Source organism: Triticum aestivum, chromosome 3B, assembly GCF_018294505.1.
Source record: "Triticum aestivum cultivar Chinese Spring chromosome 3B, IWGSC CS RefSeq v2.1, whole genome shotgun sequence".
Classification (NCBI taxonomy): domain Eukaryota; kingdom Viridiplantae; phylum Streptophyta; class Magnoliopsida; order Poales; family Poaceae; genus Triticum; species Triticum aestivum.
This window is the reverse complement of record NC_057801.1, coordinates 195,290,134-195,308,539: the sequence shown is the minus strand read 5'-3', so window position 1 is coordinate 195,308,539 and position 18,406 is coordinate 195,290,134. Positions and strand designations below refer to the sequence as shown.

The 18,406-nt window shown below is 46.0% G+C and overlaps 1 protein-coding gene across 1 annotated transcript; it reads left to right on the top strand.

The window, feature by feature from the left end:
* Positions 1-5,382: 5,382 nt before the first annotated feature.
* Positions 5,383-8,608, top strand: LOC123065209 (uncharacterized). Its single transcript, XM_044488557.1, has 2 exons — positions 5,383-6,335; positions 8,321-8,608. Exons 1-2 carry the CDS (start codon positions 5,646-5,648, stop codon positions 8,378-8,380), a joined length of 750 nt encoding a protein of 249 aa, XP_044344492.1. The 5' UTR covers positions 5,383-5,645; the 3' UTR covers positions 8,381-8,608.
* Positions 8,609-18,406: the final 9,798 nt, after the last annotated feature.

Below are 18,406 nucleotides of genomic sequence, written 5' to 3'. Positions count from 1 at the left end.
CCAGAAAAGGAATATCAAACGGAGTCCAAAAGGAATGAAACCTTTGGGAGAGTTATTTTTGGAAGAAATGCAATCCAGGAGACTTGGAGTGGACGTCAAGAAAGAAACAAGGCGGCCACGAGGCAGGGAGGCGCGCCCAGGGGGTAGGCGTGCCCCCCACCCTTGTGGGCCCCTCGTGGCTCTCCTGACCGACTTCTTTCGCCTATATATACTCATATACCCTTAAAACATCCAGGAGCGCCATGAAACCCTATTTCCACCGCTGCAACCTTCTGTACACGTGAGATCCCATCTTGGGGCCTTTTCCGGCGCTCCATCGGAGGGGGAATCGATCACGGAGGGCTTCTACATCAACATCATAGCCTCTCCGATGAAGTGTGAGTAGTTTACCTCAGACCTTCAGGTCCATAGTTATTAGCTAGATGGCTTCTTCTCTCTCTTTGGATCTCAATACAAAGTTGTCCTCGATCTTCTTGGACATCTATTCGATGTAATTCTTTTTGCGGTGTGTTTGTCGAGATCCGATGAATTGTGGGTTTATGATCAAGATTATCTATGAACAATATTTGAATCTCCTCTAAATTCTTTTATGTATGATTTGTTATCTTCGCAAGTCTCTTCGAATTATCAGTTTGGTTTGGCCTACTAGATTGATCTTTCTTGCAATGGGTGAAGTGCTTAGCTTTGGGTTTAATCTTGCGGTCTCCTTTCCCAGTGACAGCAGGGGCAGCAAGGCACGTATTGTACTGTTGCCATCGAGGATAAAAAGATGGGGTTTATATCATATTGCTTGAGTTTATCCCTCTACATCATGTCATCTTGCCTAATGTGTTACTCTGTTCTTATGAACTTAATACTCTAGATGCATGCTGGATAGCGGTCGATGTGTGGACTAATAGTAGTAGATGCAGAATTGTTTCGATCTACTTGTCGCGGACGTGATCCCTATATACATGATCATGCCTAGATATTCTCATAACTATGCACTTTTCTATCAATTGCTCGACAGTAATTTGTTCACCCACCGTAATACTTATGCTATCTTGAGAGAAGCCACTAGTGAAACCTATGGTCCCCGGGTCTATTTTCCATCATATAAGTTTTTGATCTATTTTATTTTGCAATCTTTACTTTCCAATCTATATCACAAAAATACCAAAAATGTTTATCTTATTATCTCTACTAGATCTCACTTTTGCAAGTGGCCGTGAAGGGATTGACAACCCCTTTATCGCGTTGGTTGCAAGGTTCTTATTTGTTTGTGGAGGTACGAGGGATTTGCGTGTAGCTTCTCAAAAACTGAGGGAAATACTTACACTACTTTGCTGCATCACCCTTTCCTCTTCAAGGGAAAACCAATGATGCTCAAGGGGTAGCAGAGGGCTCTGGCTCGCATCAGGATTTCGCCATCGGGGGCCAAAAAGAGCGCGACCGGTGTCGTTCGAATGGGCGGTCCATGCCGCGTCGATTGGTCGCACTGGTTCCACCAAAGGAAGGCTAGAATGGCGGCGGCGACCACTTGGGCAGTCGCAGGAGTTTGGCCATGGACGGATTTTATGCTAGAGGGCACCACAGGAGCAGTGAGTGGTGGCGTTGGGTTCCTACGAGCTCTAGGGGCTCGATGCAGTGCTCGGGCGCAAGCTGCGGCGGCTATGGTTGCGGTCGTGCCATTGTCGGTGGCAACGAGCTTCGGCCACGATGGGGACTAGGGCTAGGCGGCACGCGCGAGCGTGAAAACAGAGGGAAAGAAGCGGACACTCATCGGGGAGGCACAAGAGGGCCCGACATTAGCTTAGGACCTGCAGGGTGGAGGGGGCTGAAGAAGATCGCCTGCGGGGCCCGTGGAAGAAGATGAGGTCGATCCAGCGGTGTAGTGCTCATTGGCTCGATCTTGAGGGCGTGGACGATGAAGTCAACCACGACGGTTCTCTTGGACACCATCGCTCGGGGCAAGGACGAGGGTGGCCAAATGACGAGCAGGTGGCGGCGACGGCCGCGTTCAGACGAGCGTGGAGAAGAAGAGATCGAGGCACACTACAAGAAATATGTCAACTTGCGACCATCACTATTGGTCGTTGAAAGGTCATTGTTTTTTATTTGCGACCTTTTTGTGACAAAAATTAGATTGGCCAAAGTTGAAGGAAATGAGCAAAAGAATGTTCGTTGGTCCAACGACCTTTCGTTTTGGTTGCTAGCTGTCTGCCCAAGCCACGTCGGAACCGACGTGGAAAAATTGCGACCAAATGAAAAGGTCATTGACAAGAATCAGCCGGGTCCAATTAAGTGTCTATATGGGCCGAGCCCATTAATTCAGCCCATTTATTATATTTTTTTCCTTGTTAATTCTGGTCGGCTTCATGGGCCAAGCCCAACATTGCAGCCTTTTTATTTTTGGGTCATGGGCTTTTTGTCTCAATAGTTTCCGTTTTCTTTTTTTTATAAAATGGGTTCACTAGTTAGGTGGGTCCCCATTGTCAGATTCTGGTATTGTTTCCTAGTTGTTAGGGCCATATTCTTCATTTTCTAATTTGACGTAAATAAATACCAAGTATTAAATTGGCACACAGAAAACACATGAAATACTTCAAATATTATCAACCAAATTCGATACAGAGCTCGTGATGTACAAATAACACATAATAAGCTCTAACATAAAAGCTCCACAAGTTCAATAACTAGATACAATACTTTACAATCTCTACAAGTGTTATGTTCTTCAGCATGGAGCTCTTCTTGCCACTGTGAGGAGGTGGATGATGTCCATGGTGTGCTATAACATCCGTGAGCTTCTTGCCGTTGTTGCATCCTTTCGCTTGATGTTGGGGGTACCAATGCATCCAAGTAGAATAAAATCACCATCAGTAACCCACAGCTTCAAGTACAAGCTAAGTATGTATCAAGTGAAAGTGAAAACAAGTTGAGAAAAACAATGTAAATATCTATTTCATGTCATGCAAAGTTCAAACCGTATAAACCTATGCATACAAAGGTGAAATATTACAAAGAAAGCACTCATCAGGTAGCAGTGCATACAAAATCTCTGTGTTACCAGTAGTAAATACTCTCTGTGTTAGCAGTAGTAAAACTCATGCAGTACCAAGTTAACAACTTTGAGTCAGAAAAGCTAGAAGTGTCTCTTAAGAGAGACCAAAACTTATATTAAGGCACATATCATATTCTAAAAAGCATCAGCACCATGGTAGTAACAATTAACAGTAGTAGGACATCAATGGGGCACAACTTAGTTAACTACGGCCGGACGGACAGACAGATAGACAATTACCTTCTCGAGGCAGGGGCGAGCGTCCTTGAAGTCGAGGAAGATGAGTGTGAGGGCGGCGGTATTGGCGCTCTAGGACATGTTGAGGCCGAGTAGCAGCACCACGAGCATGCCCAAGGTGATGGCGTACATGCCAAAGGTGATTTTCACCCCAGATTCGGTGCATGGAACAGCTCCATTCCATTCCCAATAGCAGCAATGTACTGGTGCTACTGCCGTGCTAGGCTCCAATGGCGTCCTCGTCGCCCCCCTCGTGGGAAACCACCAAGGATCACCAATAATGTTAATGATACGTCCAAGGGTGGCCCTCCCAACAGGAACCTAAGAAAGAGAAACATCTTCCAGGTCAAACAAATGAAGCGACTACATGTGAGTATGATTCAACTTCCAAAAAGAACACCACCAGTGTACATGTATGCATCAGATACAAGAGGCTCTCGCAGTAGACTCTAAATTGATCCAACTAAGGACACCAAAACCAAGTTTCCAATATTCACAAAGCAACACTTGATATAGATAACTGTAACAAACAGACTTAATTGAACAACTGTTTGCCGATGAAGCTTCAAACTTGAACCTAGATATATCACACAGATCCACATATGATCGAAATTAACTTCAAAGGTTTGATAATCGAACAACATACTACCAACACCCAACCACCACAGTTAGAACTTCTGAATAATACGTATAAAAATATCAATGTTCAACAATTTATACAGATCCTACGGAACACAACAAGCAAGCAATCAACATATTGGTAATGATGAAACATAAAAAGAGAGGTATATTGTAACAGCCTGATTTTTGGCCCTTTCTTTTTCTTTTGATTTTCTGGGGTTTTTGCTTGAGTTTTCTTTTTCTATGGCTTTGTGGTCTGGAAACTGAAGAAGATGCCCTCTTCTTTGCTTCCAGAGTGGCTTGTCATACCCAATACTTCCCTAGACCTTTCCATTTCCACCTTGGACCAAATCCTAATATTCTTTTTATTGGGAATATTCCTTTTCTATTAAAGGAATTATCCTTTTTGCCCTAGGTTGTGAAGCAACCTATATTTCCCTCACTCCTAAAATTCCCAAATAATTCTCATAAATTGTTTGGGCATATATTCCTCAAGTATGGCAAAATATTTCACTTGTCATGTTTATCATCATCCTCAAATAATTCATTTCCTATTCTGCCCTAAATGGCACATTGTGAAGCAATGCTATTTTCCTTTGCCCAATTGACCTCAAACTCCTTGGGCATCTTTTTCTGTCCATATAATTGCCGCATGCCAAAATGCAACCTCATTTTCCTTGTAGTCATTTAATTATGATTTTCCAAAGTTTCTATCTAGAAAGGAACTTTGTGAAGGAGGTACAAGCTAGGCATAACAAAATGAGTTGCCATTTTACATGGTCCCTCATATCATCTTATCATAGCCCTACACCAGAGTTGAGCTCATGTAATGCCTCCGTGTGAGCACAACTTCAAATCTTTGATTCTGCCCAAAATTTCACTTTGTGAAGCAAGTATATTTTATCTTGCTCCATTATGGATGCAATTTTTTTCTAGGCATTGCCTTATCCATATAGACTATCTCCACCCAATTTGGGCATATGTCATCTAGCCATTATTCCTCTAGAATTTTTGCAAGTTTCTTGTCAGTGGGGATGTTTGTGAAGGAAGTCCATTTTGGTTTATCCAAATAATATGGAACCTTTTTCAGAATCTTCATATGATCATAAATTGTGCCTTGCCCAAGTTGAACTTAAGTTGATACTCCATGTGAGAGCAACATCCAAATCTCCATTTCTGGCCATCGTGGCATTTTCTACAGCAACCACCCTCTAAACTCCTCCTATTAAGCTGATTGCTGGTGATCATAGTCACCTTAGTGTGTGATAAACACCGAACAAGTCACTTCCTTAGTTTCCAAGTATGTGTCCCCTCTGGAAAGTACAAACACCTTGCTACCGAAATATTTTGGCTCCTCCTGCAAATCTCTTCTTTGCCCCTGAACCGACTTGTTACTTTTTTTAGACTCAGGGAACTAAGTTAAATGCACTAGACACGGTCGGCCTGGCCAAAACTCTCATTTTGCACCCGTGCGCGTGGGGACCACGCTTGAGTCATGCTAAACTCGTGCTCTAGTGTGTTCTTCCTCCTGTTCTCGTCGCCTTCCTCCGCGTCTCGACGTATCACCTTGTCCAGGAGCTAGCCCGTGCTCGAATACGTCTCCCTGCATCGATTCCCCGCCCTGAATCACTGCCGTATGGTCGCCGTCGTCGCGCCCGTGCCATGCCCAGCCACTGACCTCCATTAAAGCTCGGTCGGGAGCTCGCTCGTGAGCTCCAGAGACTTCCCCCGCGCCTATATATAGATGCCCCCACCTCTCCCGCAGCTCCAAAGCCCCTCCCACGCCTTTCCCGACCACCGGAGCCCTCAGCTCCCTCTTCTTTTCGCCGGAGATCGCCACGGCCGCCTCGGTTCCTCCTCGGCCCCGAGCAGCCAAGTCCCTCTCCTCTCCTCTGGTGTTGTCCACCATGTCCCTCTCCTTCCCGCGGTCCTCCCATCCCCACGTGTTCGTCTCCGGAGCCTCTTTGGCCGCAAGCCCCAAGTCCGGCCGTCGTCTCTGTCGTTCGGCCGCCTCTCCGTCCGGCCTCCCCAAGCCCCCTCTCGCCTCCCCGACTCCACCTGCGTCTCCCCCTCCTTCCGTCGAGTCGCCCTGCCCTCTCTCCCTCGCCTCCCCGTCGCCGGAAGCACCCTGTCACCGTTGCCCGTCCGCCTCTGCCTCCCCATGGCGCCGCCCCTCGCCGTCATTTCGCCTCTCCCCAGGACCTCCTCTCTGCGGGACGGGGGCGTCGGAGCGAGCCGCACCCGCTGGTGCCCTCACCTCGGCCGGAGGCGGCGGGGCCAGCGCCGGCAGCGCCCTGCCCGGGCCCCTTTGCTTCTGTCGCGAGCGAGCCCTCGGGAGGAAGAAGACGACCACGCTGGGCCCCCCTGCCGCATGGGACCCCCCTGTAAGTGGCTAAGGCCATGGGTCCACATGGATAAGTGGACACGTAAACAGGTTAGTACGTTTTTATTTCCCTGTGGGCGTATTTGCTGTAAGCGTACTTATTCCCTCTTATGTCCAAAGTACGCTTTCCCCTCTGGTAAGCGTATTTCCGTTCTACTTCGGTTGAAAATTTCTGTTCCAGAAAACGTAAACGGGCGAAGGCGCTTTCTGTTTTTCCTCCAGGGGCCTGTTTGCTAAAAAATATCTACATATAGGTCCCTAAACTTCAACCCCTCACAACTTTTTGCTCGTAACTCCAATCGAGGTGAAACTAGCGCTCACATCTTCGTATCATCGAGCTCTTTCTGTTGGTTTTATTTTCACTAGGTGGTAATATAGTGAAAATGGCCAGTTTACCCTTGCCCTTATCAGCCCCCTTCGAGAGAGAACCGTCCGGCGTTTCGTTTCTGTGGCTTCACCGCACTTCTCCCCGGTGCCTTCTTCACCCCCAGGCAAGCCACAACAACCATTTGCATGATAGCCATGCAGTAGCCATGGTTTTCAACTTGAACATTTAATAATTGTCTGTGTGTTTACTTGCTACTGTTATTGTTGTTTCGGTACTGCTTATGGTTTCATGTTCACTTTCGTGCTATGTTTCGATGCATCTGGTTATCATTTGTCTTGCTAGTATTACTTTCATGCTTGGTACTAGTACGTGTTGATGTTGGTGATGGTCTTCGGTAGATAACTATCGTATATTCCGAGTGTCGTTGCTATGCCTGTTTCTTTGCATCCCATTGGTTAAATGCTTGCATGTAGTGTTGTCGTTATGTTCTTGCATGTTGTTTGATGCTGATGCTAGTAGTTATGCCATGAGTGGTGTTATGCTCATTAGTATGCCATGCTCATCTGGATATATGCTTCACTGTTGTTATGCTTAAGATTTATACTGCATCAATGTTTATGTTGATATCATGCTCATGCATTGTAGTTGCATCATGTTACTTTCATATGACTCACTTATTGCATTCGAGTTTAATCAGACTTAACTGAACTTGAACAACTGTTGGCTAAGTCATGGTGCCTCCGAATCAAGTTGATGAGTGCAACCACATTTACCTTTTGGGAGGTCTTGATTCGATCATTTGCCGTGCCTCTCACCGGTGCCTCCAACGAGGGAAGGTTATGCGCGGGCGCTACCTTGGCCAGGTAGGACGGCATAAGCCTTGTGTGCCCGAGTTGTTTCGCGTGCTTTGTCCCCATTTGGGACCGTTTTGCCATGACGGTGGCCGAAGATGCCTTTGGTAGGCATGGGGCCACCCATGACTTAGCCCTGAGAGGGAGTTGGTCGGAGTTGCTGGGAGAGTGTCATGGCAAGGGAAAGGGTTTTGTCGGAACGTCGTTGGTCCACCAGAATGGGAGTGCGAGGCCATGAGTTCTATAGTGTGGGTAAAGTGCGCTAACCTCTGTAGAGTGTGTGTTAAATCTATCGATAGCCGTGCCCGTGGATAAGGGCCTAGTTCGTAAGTAAGTCACACTATGGGTCAACAGTAATAATAATAATAATGTGCTTAATAACAACCTCGGTTCGATGATGAAATAAGTTGGTTGATATTTATGTGATCGTGAGAGGATCACCGTGGTATCGAGGATACCGAGTTGTTGAATATTTGTGATGTTATGCGAGAATCACGGGTAAAGGTCAAGCTCCTTGTGTTCATGTATTGATTACTACGGTATTGTTTATACCAAGCTTGATTGGATCCTAAGATGATCGTGTGATGTCCGCAAAGGTAAGTGATACAGGTGATGGTTACGAGGTAACCCGAGCAGAGTAAGTTGGTGCATGATAGCGTCATCATGTAGCATGCTAGTTTCATCATGTTTATATGCCATGCTTATATTGTGCTAGCAGTATCATGTTGTTCATGCCATGGTGTTTTGATGATATCATGATTAACCTGTAATTCCCATGATGTTGTTTGTCTTGAATGCTTCTGGTTATTATGAGCTTGCAAGTACATTCAATGTACTGACGTAGCGTGTCATGCCAGTTTGCAGGTCCTGCCGGATTTAACTGCTTGTATGCCGTGGATTCTTTGTTTGCGAGCTAGGATACGTGTTCCAGCCAGAGTCCCTGTGGAGTGGAGTTCACCACCGTCGTTGCTATTTCGCTGCTAGAGTTATTCCACTGCTTCGTGTTGTTCTGCTGCTTGCATAGAGCAACCGTGGCAGGCGTACTGTCGCCTTGCCGATGTAATTCCTTGTTATATCGGAATCCCCTTGTACCCATTATAGATTGTAATAAAGAGCCGATTTATTGTATGCTAAGCAGTGCCGTATTCCAGAAGACTTCTCCTTGATCTCTGGGCTGGAATACGGGGTGTTCCGGTTTCTCTAAGCCGGGGTGCCACATATATCCAACACGTGCCCGTCAGATTAGTACATCCAGATCAAATCTAACCCTGCCAGATCTACATTTCATCATATCGAGCACGATAGGAAATGCACTTGCCAGGGATGAAACAGCAAGGGGACGGGCAAGGCGCGCCTGCAGTCCTAGTTTGCTGTGCTAGATCTCTAAAATAAAACCCAGAACCCAGGATGTAGCACAGCACCAACTAGTGCACAGCGAACCAACATCCACATGCATTCCTGCTACGTATGTCATGCCCAATATGCGACCCTATCCAAAAGGAACTCGAAGGTCCCACCAAGGATAGACCCGCATATTGGAACGCTTTTGCAAGGTGGATATCATTACATCAACATTACATAATAGATGGGGATACATACATAAGGCATACAATGCCACACAAATACAACATCACATCATGTACAAGATCAACATCCGACTACGGATGAAACATAAACAGAAACTCAAACAATATCCACCCTGCTAGCCCAGGCTGCCGACCTGGAACCTATCCCCTGATCGAAGAAGCAGAAAAAGAACTCAACGCAAGCAAGCATCGCTCTCGCGTCATGATCATCGCATAACCTGTACCTGCAACTGTTGTTGTAGTAATCTGTGAGCCACGAGGACTCAGCAATCCCATTACCATGGGTATCAAGACTAGCAAAGCTTAATGGGAAAGGAAGGGGTAAAGTGGTGAGGTTGCAGCAGCGACTAAGCATGATATGGTGGCTAACATACGCAAATGAGAGCGAGAAGAGAGCAACTGGAACGGTCGTGAAGCTAGCAATGATCAAGAGGTGATCCTGAACACCTACTTACGTCAAACATAACACAGAAACCGTGTTCACTTCCCGGACTCCGCCGAGAAGAGACCATCACGGCTACACACACGGTTGATGCATTTTAATTCGGATCTGGTGTCAAGTTATCTACAACCGGACATTAACAAATTCCCATCTGCCACATAACCGCGGGCACGGCTCTCGAAAGTTTATACCCTGCAGGGGTGTCCCAACTTAGCCCATGACAAGCTCTCGCGATCAACGAAGGAATAGACCTTTTCCCAGGAAGACCCGATCAGTCTCGGAATCCCGGTTTACAAGACATTTCGACAATGGTAAAACAAGACCAGCAAAGCCGTCCGATGCGCTGACAATCCCGATAGGAGCTACACATATCTCGTTCTCAGGGCAACACCGGATAAGTCAAGCTACGAGTAAAACCAGACTTCGAGTTTCCCCTAGGTGGCCCCGCAGGCTGCTCAGTTCGGACCAACACTTAGACAAGCACTGGCCCGGGGGGGCTAAAATAAAGATGACCCTTGGGTTAATTACTCCCAACGGAAAAGGTAGGTGGTGGTGAGGCAAATGGTAAAACCAAGGTTGGGCCTTGCTGGACAAGTTTTATTCAAAGCGAACTGTCAGGGGGGGTCCCATAAATCACCCGACCGCGTTAGGAACACAAAATCCGGGAACATAACATCAGTATGACGGAAACTAGGGCGGCAAGAGTGGAACAAAACACCAGGCATAAGTCCGAGCCTTCCACCCTTTACCAAATATATAGATGCATTAATAATATAAGATATATTGTGATATCCCAACATAACCCTGTCCACCATGGAGAAATCTTCAACTTCACCTGCAACTAGCAACGCTATAAGAGGGGCTGAGCAAAAGCGGTAACATGGCCAATCAATGGTTTGCTAGGAATGGTGTCAAAGGTTAGAGGTTCATGGCAATTTGGGAGGCTTGATGAGCAACAGATAGGTAACACAGCATAGCGATAGAATGAAGCAACTAGCATAGCAATGATAGTAGTGAGATCCAGGGTAGCGGTCATCTTGCCTGAAATCCCGCAAGGAAGAAGAACGAGTCCATGAAGAAGATGAAGCCACGAAGACGAACCCAGCGTAGATGAACGAATCCTCACGATCGCAACGAAACGGAAACTATCGAGAAGAAACACACAACATGGTAAACACACCACACATGAACAAGGCACGATGCACAACAAGCATGATGCATGAGAAAGCTACATGAAGCTACTAATGGCAAGAGATGATGCAAACAAGAACAACACATCAAGACAAGTTTAAATGAGGCCGGAAACAACATATAACAATTCCGGTAAGTCCTCATATGCAAATTTCGAAATTGGTCCAGAACTGAATAAACATTAAGTTGAAGTTGTTAAACAGCAAGTTAAGATGCACCACAATGATCTACACGAAATTCTAGTCAAGTTACATATAAAGTTCATTAGATTCGGAGCTACGGTCTAGAAGATATGAGCAAAACAAGTTAAGCATGGCATTGATGCAAAATGCATACAAACACCAAGCAAAAACACCAAAACAAGGATGCAACATGATAATATGAAACTACATGCAAAAACAAGCAAGTTTCATATAGAGCACACTCAAAACGGAGCAACGGTGCAACACATACTCTATACAAGTCATAACAACAATCTGTTCAAAACAGCAACTAGGCATATTGCAAGCATCAAAACAACATGCTACAGCACCCCAACATAATAACAACAGGCATGGGCAGGAAGTACAGGTAAAGCATAACAAAACATGAACACTGAGCTATCTCCATAAACAACTAGAACATGCTCAAAAGGACATGGTAAGATTGCAAATAATAACAGTTTGAGACTTTGCAGAAATAACATCAGGTTGCAATGTTTAGAGCTATCAAACAACATGTTACAGGAACTTATCATGGCAAACAAAGGCATGGCATGAATCTACTAATTGCATAGATCAAAAGTCCCTTACTGACCATGAGCCAAAAAGGCATAGAAAATATGATGGCACCCATGTAAACATGGCAAGTTATATTACAGATTCATACATGGCAGGAACAACAATAAGTAGGCATGTTGGTGAGCTTGAACCACTCACCACAGAGCATTACATGGCATGGCAAGGCAACCAACAGTACGAAGACATGTTTATGAAGCTAAGCATGGAAGAGCAAGTTCATAGGGTTCATGGATCACTAGGAAAACACATGGAAACAACTGAACTTAATGTAAACAGGCTGGTAGCAACATTTTCAAGCAACTTTGGAGCAAGATAACAACATGACACAGCAGGCTATAATTGCAACCAAGGGCATTAATGGATAGAGCATGACATGTAGATCAAAACATGTTTATAGAACATCTCCAGATTATGCATAGAATGATTAGTAGCGACATGTTAACATAGCAACAAAATATAACAGAATCTGTCAGGAAAACAGCAACAGCAACTACCCTACTTAACAAGCTCGATGCACTCAGCACACAACTCACAAAAATACATGGTTGGCACCACTGGAAAAATGGCATGGCTTAGATCAAAACATATGTAGAGCTCATGTTCATAAGATGCACACATCAATCATGGCAAAAATGACAAATGAGCAAGTTATAACAGTTTCAGCAGGTTAACATCAACATGCACTCTTCCAACAGCATTTCGGGCATCAAGATGAGCTCAAATGAAAATGATGCAATGGAATGAAATGAAGTACTCGTCGAGGCGAACAATTTGACATATTATAGGCACGAAACGGAGCTACGGATGCAGAGATGTGATGGCATGAACATGGCATGATAATGCAATAATATGGGGACTTAGCAGTTTCGGGGAAGGGGAAAATGTCAACCTCGCACGGAAAACGATGCACGGCGTGAGCTCGCCGGAGACGGGGCCGGAGGTGGCCGGAGCGGACCGGAGAAGGGCGCCGATGAGTCGGGGTAGCCGGATCCGGCCGGCCCCTCACCGGATCTGGCGCCGGCGGAGGAGGGAGCGACCGGCGCGGGCGCAGGCGAGCGGCGGAGCTCGGCTCCGGCCGGTCGAGGGCGGCGGCGCTCGAAGGAGCAGGCGTGGGGCGGCCGAGCTCCGGTGGCTGGCGGGTGGAGCGGCGAGGGCGCGGTGGTGCCGGGGTGGCGGAGGCGCGCTGGAGGGAGGACGGTCGGCGGCGGGGTCGGCGAGGGCAGCGCGCAGCCGGGCGGCGCACGGCGGCGGGGCAACGGGCGCTTGGGGCGGCGGCGGCTCCGGCCGGCGAGGCGGCGGCGCGGGGCGAGACGGGGCACGGGCCGCAGCGTCGTCGCTCGGGCCCGAGGCGGCCCGGGGCGGGCTCGCGATGGGCCCCGGCGGGCCCTGGCGGCGGCGCGGAGAGAGAGAGGTCGGCGGGGACACGTGGCGGCGTGGGATTGGGTGCTGGCGGCGGCGGAGCTGATGTGTCGGCCCCAGATTGGTCCGGGCGACGTGGCTGCTGGGCGGAGGACGCGTCCGGACGGCGGCGGACATGTTCGGCGGCGCGAGAGGAGCGGGGCTAGGGTTTCGGGGGAAAATGATCTGAAAAATGGAGAGGGGAAGACGTTTTTATAGGTAGAGGGAGCTAGGAGAGTCCAAATGAGGAGCGGTTTTCGGCCACGCGACCGTGATTGAACGACCGAGAGCATGGAGGGGAGTTAGATGGGTTTTGGGCCACTTTGGAAGGGGTGTTGGGCTGCAAACAAAAGAGGCTTTCACGGTTACCCGGTTAACCGTTGGAGTACCAAACGACCTCCAAATGGCACGAAACTTGACAGGCGGTCTACCGGTGCTATACCAAGGCCGCTTGGCAAACCTCGGGCCATTCCAAGAACGTTTAACACCCGCACAAGAGAAGAGGCAAAAAGGAGACGCCGGATGACATAGGAGTGTCGGATTGCAAAACGGACAACGGGGAAAATGCTCGGATGCATGAGATGAACACGAATGCAAAATGAGATGCACATGATGACATGATAAAATGCAACACGCAAGCAAATGACATGGCAACGACGGCGAATAACTGAAGGACACCTAGCGCATCGAATCCGGGGCGTTACAACACTCCTCCACTAACAAGAGATCTCGTCCCGAGATCTTAGGACCGAGACGGAAGGGAAAAGGATGGGTGAAACAAGAACTCAAGAGAAGAAGCAAAGAATCAAGAGCACTCGAGAAGAAGAGAGGAACAACGAGAATGACGAGAATCGAAAACTCACGGAATCAGATAGACTATGAAACCGCTCCGGTTAGAACAAGATAAGAAACGACTAAGACTAAAAAGGATTTAGGCAGCACTCCGGCTGAACATGGAAGGATTAGAACAAGAACTTGAGAGGATGGAATGATACCTGATGAAGACATGACACAAAACCTCCGGAAAGAATTGAAAGAAAATTGAATGAAAAGAATTTAGAGGGATTGAATGGAGTTGTTGAGAAAATCAACAACGAAAGAATAAGCTTGATGTGGACTTATGGATAACATCTCAAAATTATGAGCTGATAACCAGCCGCAAACGGAAATGATTGGATAACTTAGAAGAACGAAGAAATGCAAAACTCCAATTCAAAAGAATACGGAGAATTAATTACACCTCGAGACGCGAGAAGACAGATACTTGAATTCCACCAACAAAATCTTGATGAACTCTTGAAGAATGAAATAAATCATGAAAACCACCATGAAGAACTCCGGTGATAAAAGGATGCTGAGATAGAAATGAAGGATGAAAGAATAAGATGAGCCTTGCGATGATTTAGATGGAGGTTCCGACGAGATGGCTTAGGAAATTTGAACTCCGGAAAAGAAAAGATGAAATACTTGGAACTAGAATTTATTCATCAAGAACAAACTCCGAAGAAAAAGGATTACTCACTAGGAAGAAATAAGAATAAGATTTATTGTATGCTTATCCTTCATCAAATTAAATTGATGACAAGCAATGGATTTTGCATACTACTTATTCTTCTTGACAAAGATAGAGAAGTGACATATCGCAAACTTGAGAAGGTCTTCATGAACCACCAGTAGGATTGAAAAAACGAATGAATTAATATGATAACCAAGGAAAAAGAATCTTGAACGAACCACCGTAAGAATTCAAAATGACTGAAGAAAGAGAATGAATCACTTGGAAGAATTAGAAGAACAAATATGCTTGAGGGGGATTTAGATGCAAAAGAACGAAGAGATCGCGAACTGATTGAAGAATACTTGAACGAAGCGCCGGGATAATATTGAGACGAACGAGAGGGCACGGACATAGAATAATTGGAGAACGAATCTGAAAACTTAGAACGAAGAAATCTTCCGAAAAAATGGCCTCCGAATGATCGAGAGAGAAAACAAATCCTGAAATGCTCTAGATGGATGAAAAGAATTTGCACGACTGGAAAACAATTTGATAGGATAACATCGAGCTAGAACCATGAATCTTCAAGAGAATGGACCAGATTTAGAGGAAAAACTCTTCTTCGGTCTTCAAACGACGACGAGAAACACCACCAAAATTACTGAGATACTCCGGGAGAATGAAAAGCAAAGAGGTTGAGCCGACGATGAGATGATTTGAAATCGATCTTGGAAAAGGCATGTGACTGATGGAATTCATTCTTACGTCACACTTGAAAGAATTATGAATGACTCCGGGGGAATTAGAAGAGTCAGGTAAGATCCTGGGAAAAGACCTGTGGGTTAGGGCCCACTGAAGAGAAAAACACCATTGGAAAGGACTGTTGAACAGATAGATGATGCACCAGAACAATTGAAATGTTTGAATGAGGTGACAACCACGAATTAATTGAATGCAAACACGAATCTTCTGAGATGTCTTCATCAATCCGGAATGATAAAATGGCGAGAGGCGAACAAGCAAAGGGAACACTTGAGTCGAGGAAAAGAATATGATCGAACCGAGAAAATTGAGTTGAACTCCACCGGAAAGAAAAGAGATGAAGGATGTCAAACGAGACGAGAATTCACCAGTTGAACTAATTGAGTGAAGACTGAAGAGGCTCCGTACGAATGAAATTGACGCTCGAAAGAGGCTCAGACTCTGGGAAGAAAAGGGTGGGAGGGCGGGAAAACACAGGCAACTAGAAGGGGAAATCGATGAATATCTTGAAGAGAAAACACCGGTTGAAATAATTGAGGAAAGAAAGCAAAGACTTCGCACGAGTAGGAAGGATACTCGATTACGAACTCCGGTTCCAAGGAGAAAAAAGGGTGGGCGGGTGGGAAAAGATAATAACTGAGGATTGAACTCAAAGATGAAGAGGCTCGAGTCAACTTGACGAGAAATGCACCAGATAAAAGAGCTGAGGAACAACGATTGGAAAACCAAACTGCGTGATCCTAAAGAAAAATTTGAACGGGAAGAGGAGTAATTCAAAACACCTACGTCAAGATTCCTCACCAGAGCGACGAAGGGGCTGAGGAGTAAAAAGAATTCCTACTCTCCGATATAACTAGACTCCGAAAACAGTTTTCTTCTAGACTCAACAACGGCCAAACTACACGATCAATCAAGGGGGCTCCTAGGGTCGGTCAAGGCTCTGATACCAACTTGTCACGCCCAATATGCGACCCTATCCAAAAGGAACTCAAAGGTCCCACCAAGGATAGACCCGCATATTGGAACGCTTTTGCAAGGTGGATATCATTACATCAACATTACATAATAGATGGGGATACATACATAAGGCATACAATGCCACACAAATACAACATAACATCATGTACAAGATCAACATCCGACTACGGAAGAAACATAAAAAGAAACTCAAACAATATCCACCCTGCTAGCCCAGACTGCCGACCTGGAACCTATCCCCTGATCGAAGAAGCAGAAAAAGAACTCAACGCAAGCAAGCATTGCTCTCGCGTCATGATCATCGCATAACCTGTACCTGCAACTGTTGTTGTAGTAATCTGTGAGCCACAAGGACTCAGCAATCCCATTACCATGGGTATCAAGACTAGCAAAGCTTAATGGGAAAGGAAGGGGTAAAGTGGTGAGGTTGCAGCAGTGACTAAGCATGATATGGTGGCTAACATACGCAAACGAGAGCGAGAAGAGAGCAAGCGGAACGGTCATGAAGCTAGCAATGATCAAGAGGTGATCCTAAACACCTACTTACGTCAAACATAACACAGAAACCGTGTTCACTTCCCGGACTCCGCCGAGAAGAGACCATCACGGCTACACACTCGGTTGATGCGTTTTAATTCGGATCTGGTGTCAAGTTATCTACAACCGGACATTAACTAATTCCCATCTGCCACATAACCGAGGGCACGGCTCTCGAAAGTTTATACCCTGCAGGGGTGTCCCAACTTAGCCCATGACAAGCTCTCGCGATCAACGAAGGAATAGACCTTCTCCCAGGAAGACCCGATCAGTCTCGGAATCCTGGTTTACAAGACATTTCGACAATGGTAAAACAAGACCAGCAAAGCCGCCCGATGCGCCGACAATCCCGATAGGAGCTGCACATATCTCGTTCTCAGGGCAACACCGGATAAGTCAAGCTACGAGTAAAACCAGACTTCGAGTTTCCCCGAGGTGGCCCCACAGGCTGCTCAGTTCAGACCAACACTTAGACAAGCACTGGCCTGGGGGGGGCTAAAATAAAGATGACCCTTGGGTTAATTACTCCCAAGGGAAAAGGTAGGTGGTGGTGAGGCAAATGGTAAAATCAAGGTTGGGCCTTGCTGGACAAGTTTTATTCAAAGCGAACTGTCAGGGGGGTCCCATAAATCACCCGACCGCGTTAGGAACGCAAAATCTGGGAACATAACACCGGTATGACGGAAACTAGGGCGGAAAGAGTGGAACAAAACACCAGGCATAAGGCCGAGCCTTCCACCCTTTACCAAATATATAGATGCATTAATAATATAAGAGATATTGTGATATCCCAACATAACCCTGTCCACCATGGAGAAATCTTCAACTTCACCTGCAACTAGCAATGCTATAAGAGGGGCTGAGCAAAAGCGGTAACATGGCCAATCAATGTTTTGCTAGGAATGGTGTCAAAGGTTAGAGGTTCATGGCAATTTGGGAGGCTTGATGAGCAACAGATAGGTAATGCAACATAGGGATAGAACGAAGCAACTAGCATAGCAATGATAGTAGTGAGATCCAGGGTAGCGGTCATACTTGCCTGAAATCCCGCAAGGAATAAGAACGAGTCCATGAAGAAGATGAAGCCATGAAGACGAACCCAGCGTAGACGAACGAATCCTCACGATCGCAACGAAACGGAAACTATCGAGAAGAAACACACAACATGGTAAACACACCACACATGAACAAGGCACGATGCACAACAAGCATGATGCATGATAAAGCTACATGAAGCTACTAATGGCAAGAGATGATGCAAACAAGAACAACACATCAAGGCAAGTTTAAATGAGGCCGGAAACAACATATAACAATTCCGATAAGTCCTCATATGCAAATTTCGAAATTGGTCCAGAACTGAATAAACATTAAGTTGAAGTTGTTAAACAGCAAGTTAAGATGCACCACAATGATCTACACGAAATTCTAGTCAAGTTACATATAAAGTTCATTAGATTCGGAGCTACGGTCTAGAAGATATGAGCAAAATAAGTTAAGCATGGCATTAATGCAAAATGCATACAAACACCAAGCAAACACACCAAAACAAGGATGCAACATGATAATATGAAACTACATGCAAAAACAAGCAAGTTTCATATAGAGCACACTCAAAACGGAGCAACGGTGCAACACATACACTCTATACAAGTCATAACAACAATCTGTCCAAAACAGCAACTAGGCATATTGCAAGCATCAAAACAACATGTTACAGCACCCCAACATAATAACAAAAGGCATGGGCATGAAGTACAGGTAAAGCATAA